We start from the raw sequence: 7,004 nt of genomic DNA on the forward strand, positions 1-7,004 counted from the left end.
ATCAGTGGTGGGTTTGCATGGTAAACATAAGTAGTGTATGTGGACCTCACTCTACACTAATTCTCAGTAAAAGGTCACCTGAAACTATGGTGTGCACCCTTAGCAACAATACTATATCAGCATTAAATCATGTAAATCATTCTACCTACAATATATATGTATATACAAGCTGTGCCTATGACCTGCACAGTTTATGTGATAAATGTGTATGTGGTCCCACGTACACTTTATCTTGATTCAACAATTGAAAATTTGAATCATACACGATTTGTGAACCCATATAATGACAATATTTTACCAACATCATATAGGCAACTTACTCCAAACAATATTTTTGGCTCCATGAACAACTTGAGTAAACTTGAGTAAGATCATTCGTTGTTCAAACTCTTAAAAGGAAAAGCAGAATTTGTTACCAAGTATAATACCTCTATTGGTAAAAATATTGCAAAATTATATAAGGAACCAAAAAACTTTAGCCTTTAATTATGAGCTAATTAACTTAATTTTAATGGATAACACATGACTTCATCAGAAGTACTATACTATACTGGCCTGTTTTATACTGGGAATGCAGGAGTGTAAAGTGAATACTACATCAGCATCAATGGAGATCTCATAGCTTGTAAAAAGGTAACACTCGTCACTGCTGAGCTGTTTATATTCACTCATCAATATCTGGTTTGTGTAGATGATTCTGACATTCAAGTCCTTGAAGAAGTGAAAGGTTTCCACGTAAATAGGCAAAAGTTCCTAAAGGAATGAAGTTACCGGTGTGATTGATAAAATCTCCAGGCCTGATCACGGTGTTAGGATTAACGATGTAGGTGAATCACTGACGGCCAGTTGCAAAAACCTCCCGGGAAAAAGTCTATACACTGTCAGGTCTATAATGTAATTGTATATTATTGTTTGCAGCAGAGACCTACAGCGAAGGGTCTATGTTTACAGCTGACATAGTTCATGTAAGAGTTTTCGGGATCTCGAGCCCGACATTATTTACTACATATTTTACACCACTGTAGATACACTGACACTGTTTATCGATCGTTTACCAAATTTACTTCAGTTGATCATATTATTCCCCAGACGACTCTTATTAATAGAATATCCATGTAAGAATCGCATGTAAAGTATTTTGGTCGTCCTGAATTGCGACTTCCTCAGCATGCTTAATGCCCGCCTGTAAATTTTACAAGGCTGATTTCGCAACAAAAACTCACTTTACAGACGTTTTTCTACCAATAACAAGCAGATCAGATCGTCCGAAATCTTCAAAATGGCATCACAACAAAAGTTGTAGGATTTTCTTTCATTGGTAAATATGGTATAAATTCGAAAAATTCAGCAGTTCAATAAACCATGCTTTCTCGTTTGGTAAACGGATCAATAATGAACACGTGGTAAAGGGTAAAATTAGTTCAAAAAAGGAACCGAATAGCTACTTAGTATAAAACTAAGTCCAATACAGACACTGTTTTATAATAACATAATACAACAAGAACATGTCACATAAATGTAATTATTTGCAATAATTACTATTTTTTATTTCCTATATATGTATGTTTAAGCAATAAATATAAGTACCTGCTTACATGTAACAACTTCATGTCAAAATGGGCCACTCCAGCTTTTCATCAATCATTTTCTTTTTTCATGTTTTACAGTGTATTGCCTTTACATGGGGTGTATTTGTATCCCACTTATGACAAAAGAAAGCTTTAGGAACGATTCTTAGTTTTACCACAAAGGTCCCGTCAAGTATGGTGGTGAATAAAAACTTTCAATAAACCGGCACTTATTCACCATTTCACAGTTTCTATGTTCCTTTATTTTACTTGCATGTAGTTTCTAAGTACACTCTACTGTTTCGTCACATTTTACTAATATTCAAAAAGAAAGTCTTAGCTATGATTTTGAATCTGTATTTTCATTTTATTTAATAAGTACATAGTTACCATATGCATAGTGTGACCGGTTGACATACAATATATTCCCCTTAAAAGAAACCAGGGGGGGTGTCAGTCAGTGAAGAGGAAAGTGATATAAAATATACCTTTCCAGACTCCTCAGTGAATCTTCAGTTTGTACTGTTGGCTATTTAGAGTGATTTTAAACTTTTTCCATATAATGTTTAGTTCCGTTTTTTTCCCTTGATGTGTCCACAACATTAAGTTTTATCATCTAATTTTGAAAAAAAAAACATCCAGATATACAAGTTATATTTGCTTGTTATTCATAAATTGTCATCTAAGTGATGCAAAATATGAAGTAATAGAAGTTCAATATGACAATAATTAAAAATACTAAATCGTTGATAGAATAGCATTCATTTTAAGTTTTCACTTGCCATGAAGTTAAGAAAAACGTTAGTTCAATAGGACTGAATATTTTCCGAGGGTCAGCCTATCTTAATAAAAGTGATGCAAAATATGATATAATATACTGAGTAAGTTCAATGTGACTATTATAAAAAAATACTAAAACGATGATAGAATAGCATTAATTTTAAGATTTCACTTGTCATGAAGATAATAAAAAAATTAATTGTTCAACAAGAATATTTCTGAGGGTCAGCCTATGTTAATAAAAGTTATTTGAAAGATAGACAATTTAGTTTCTATTATCCAAATGTTCAGTGAATATGTGTTTCATTATAAGGGAAAAGTATCGATTCAGAAAGAATGAAAAATGTCTAAGATGAACACCAATATATTGGAAATGGAATTTTTTTGTACCATTCGTATATAGCACTATTGAGAAATGTTCAAGTTTAACGTTTGAAAATCGGTTCCGAACAAAAAAATCTTTAGAAAACTTATTTGATACATTGTTAACATCAAGTATGTGGAAATCTCTCCGCAGGAACAACATTCGAAGATAACAAGGAATTTATAACTGATTTACAGTAATTTGAACAGCTTTAGACTTTGATTTAAACATAATATCCATTGACCACAACTTCTTTCAAAACCAAGGCATTTTTGCCATCATGTGCATTCACGTCATCTGTTATGTAATTAGGACGGACTATCTTAACTGTGACGTAAGATCCGTACAAAGCTGGCTGTTTCTCACACTTTATTGTGTGGATTAGTCCTGTCTGACTTGGTCCGTCAAACGTGCCACAGGTTTCCATCTCGGACCAAGCAGACGACACACCGACCCTTATTTCGACACTGTGCAGCCAACGACCTGAAAAAGTAATCGTTTTAGAATGCAAAACTGGTGACCAAAGGAATATTGTTTAAAGTGAGTTCCCTTGCCCTTTCGTTTTTTAAGAAATGCTTTTGGATAATGATTTATATTTTATCCCTTAGAAACAACATATTGTGGCCCTATTGTAATTAAACAATGTAGATTAAGAATTTTTGTTTATCAGCATTATCAATTAGAGAATGATATAAAAATCTGTGAAAAAATTCAAATGTTCCTGATCAGAAAATGTCAGCTGACCATTTTTTAGAATATAATAAATACTGAAGTTCTGTTAATCATGGTCAAGGATTACTTGGGGCCAACAGTATTGAATACATGTAACAGCTTTTTATGCTTTCTTCTTGAAAGCATCTTTAAAAAACGTTTTACTTAAGAACAACAGAACTGTCATAAGATGAACTATGTCATAAGTCTAAGAAATTATTTGAAGGATTGTACTGAAATAGTCATAGTTTTACTAGGTTTTTAAACAAGAAAAAAATCTTTCAAAAAAATTATACTTATTACTATGTTTGTCAATCATTATACATAGGTGTGTAAAAATGGAAGATAATAATTATGTGATTAATAATGTATCATTAAATTCCAAGATAAAAAAGCTTCTTTAACTTTGATTAAGTTATGTTTATGTCGGATCTCTAAATCACCAGACACTTCAAGTAAAATATAGCAAAGGGGATATCCAAGATATAATACCTCTGCTTGCCTGTCTTACCTTTTTTAAAAGTTTACATGTGAAGAATAGGGAGGCAATACGCCATGATAAATTGTATCAATGTGCTACGATTCTCTCATTATTAAAAAAATAGATTTTGAATATAAAACAATTGAATGTTCAACAGCATGGCAGGCCCTAATACATGTACATATAAAACTGTATGTCTTTAAAGTTTTAAAGGCATAAGGATAGATGGCAAATGTTAGAAGAAATACGGAAATCAGAATGATTTTTGCATCACAACTTAGCATTTACACCAAAGGTCCTCATTTTTTTTCATATTAAAAAGATTTTGAAATCCTCTATAGCCAAAATTGCTGTAATCAAAAAAATTGGTGTAGTGCTTCTCTTTAAAAAAGATTTTTCCCATATCATTTTCAGTTAAAAAAATTGGCCAGGTAAATTCAAGATAAAGATTCTTTTAGCAAATCTCTGTAAATACTATACTAGGATAATTGCTTAGAAAGTTTTTTTATGCATAATCTTATCGAAAAATATTATTTCGTTCGGTAAACCATTGATTCATGCTTATAAAAATGTACATTAACCTATTGTTCTTGAAAATAAAATGAAATCTTAAATGATGTTTCAATGAGATGTTCTGAGTGCAAAAGACCTTAATATTGCAGATTTATATAGTGTAAGGACACCAACAAACGATTACAGACAGCAGATAAATTTATTAAGAAAAGCCTAATTAAGCATTTGGAACAGATAAGTTTTTAGAGGCAAAATATTTACAGTGTTTTGTAGCAGAGTTGTAAAAGACAAAATATCTACAATGTATTGTGATAAAAATGACAGGACAATCCTAAAGCACCATTTTTATATACACTTTAAACTCATACGTATAGTATTGCTCAAAATCAAATAATGATTTACCTACCCTTTAGTAATTTGAAAAAATGAAATTTCATATTTACCATATCCGTCATTTCTATTGTAAAGAACAACGTTATTCACAATAGAAATTTTTCCAAGAGCAATCGTCAACCATGGATGAAGTTCGTAGTTAGAGTGAAATACGAGGTAATTATTAAAACCAATTACACCATCCACAACGCAGTTCGGATCAATAGAAGAGAATGGAGAAAATGGAGCGGTCGAACTAAAGGAGATATTCTTTCCTAGTGCCAGGTTTTCCACTTAAAAACAAATTGAATAATTCAAAAAAAAAAAAAAAATTAGTAGACTTTAAAATTAAAAAAACAGTTCTAAATTACGCATGTTAGGGAGTTAATATTCATATTGAAATGCTACTTCTTGTATTTATTTATCTATTTATTTTTTTTAATTCTAAATACTGTGAAAAGTTATTACTTTTGAAAACGGACCTAAATTAAATTATATTATTTTATGTTCCCCAAAGATTGTGTCAGTTAAAGGTGAACAAAGTGAAACTGGAACATAAAGGGTGTTAAGAAAATTCATTACACATCTTTCTTTCCTTTTCGAAAAGGAATAGGATGATAAGATATTTACAGTTTGTGATGTATATATAATGTATATGAGTTTATTCTTGCTACATGTACTCATAAGGTTTCATTTTTCTTATGATGAATCAAAGACGGAAGGCCATTTATTTTAACAGATGATGTCTGTGCAATATGGGTCTCAATATGAGTGAAAAATTCTCGAGAGGGATGTTAAACAATATACAATCAATCAATCAATCTTGCTTATATTTACGCTCATAAGCTTGTGTGATTCAAAATAAGTCTAGCAGAAACAAAAGTAAAAAATCCTTAATTTTCACTCAAAATGACCAGCATTTCTTTCATTCAGGTGCTTTAAAGATGTTATACATATTTTCATATGGATGAAAAATCCTATAACTTTACGTTAGAAATGAATTACTAAAAATTGAATGCATAGTCATGTGATTTTGTCAGACTTAAAAATTCATCTCTTTTGTAAAGCACTATACTTTGAAATTTTCGAAAATATTTCATCATGGAACGAACTTTCTAAACACCCCTTACATAATTACTAATGATCTTTTTTATTGCTTTGAAGGACAACTATAATACATTCATGATTAAAGAAAAATAATCTTGATGCATAGCTTTTATATATACCATTTGGAAGATGATGTTCAACCTTTACACAATCTAATTAAAATTATATGTTAGATCCGCTCGCATACTCGCTACACTAAATCTAACAACCCCATTGAGGGTCACGTAAGGGGTCAAATTCGGAACGTCTATAGACTTATTTGCTTCAACAATATACGATGATTTTGCCAGCGACGATCTGATTGGTTGATAGAATTTAACCCCTGATGTGACCCTCGATGGGATGTTGTTAGATGTTAATGAAGCGAGTATTCGAGCGAATCAAACATCTAATTTAAATTAGATTGAACTTTACAAGAATTTGGAGAATAAAGGATGCAATTTTCAAAAACACGAATATAGAAAGAAAACTAATAAACATAACATTGATTTTTATGCAGTTATTTTTAGCTCTCGGCAAAATTAAATCATCTTTAGATATTTACTTCAAAGATCTGATATACGTATATTTATTTTAATCTGATGATTGGCAAATTCGGGAAAAAAATAACAAAGTACCTGATTTTTTTTTATTCATGCACAATTCACGTGTGGGCATTTGAGGAAATTTTAAAATAGATTGCAACTGTGACAAGTTCACTTAAAACTACGTTATTTTAAAAATACGTATCTCAAATCGGATGAGACCTTAACAATCGAGGTCCCTTATCAAATGTTTGATTTTGGCACGATAAAGGCCCCTTACTGCTAAATGGCTATGAGTGCCAAGGAAAGGTCACATGTTGAAGTCCGTCACAGCTATGTTTTGATGTCTCTATATTAGTGCCTTGTTCTCGAATGGGCAGAAAAAACAGCATTTAATCAATCAATCCAAAATAGAAGAAAGATGATTTTTTACTTACCTAAAATTCCTACAATTTAGCTAATTTAAAATGTATAGATCAACAGTGGGGGTGAGAATTTCTTGGGGAAGGGTTTCTGGTCATTGGTTCACAATAATAAGGTCAGGAGGGTTATATAGATGCTCAAAAAATATTTCATTACCTTTA

The 7,004-nt window shown here is 31.3% G+C and overlaps 1 protein-coding gene across 1 annotated transcript; it reads right to left on the reverse strand.

Moving 5' to 3' along the window:
- Positions 1 to 2,935: 2,935 nt before the first annotated feature.
- LOC134268872 (uncharacterized) lies at positions 2,936 to 4,957 on the reverse strand (the record flags this gene model as incomplete). The annotated part of the gene is made up of 2 exons (XM_062751113.1): positions 2,936 to 3,195; positions 4,861 to 4,957. Coding segments are annotated over 2 exons (357 nt in total), but the record flags the coding sequence as incomplete, so codon positions are not given.
- Positions 4,958 to 7,004: the final 2,047 nt, after the last annotated feature.

Source organism: Saccostrea cucullata, unplaced genomic scaffold (assembly GCF_032062105.1).
Source record: "Saccostrea cucullata isolate Sc308-1 unplaced genomic scaffold, CSIRO_AGI_Scuc_v1 ctg845, whole genome shotgun sequence".
NCBI lineage: Eukaryota > Metazoa > Mollusca > Bivalvia > Ostreida > Ostreidae > Saccostrea > Saccostrea cuccullata.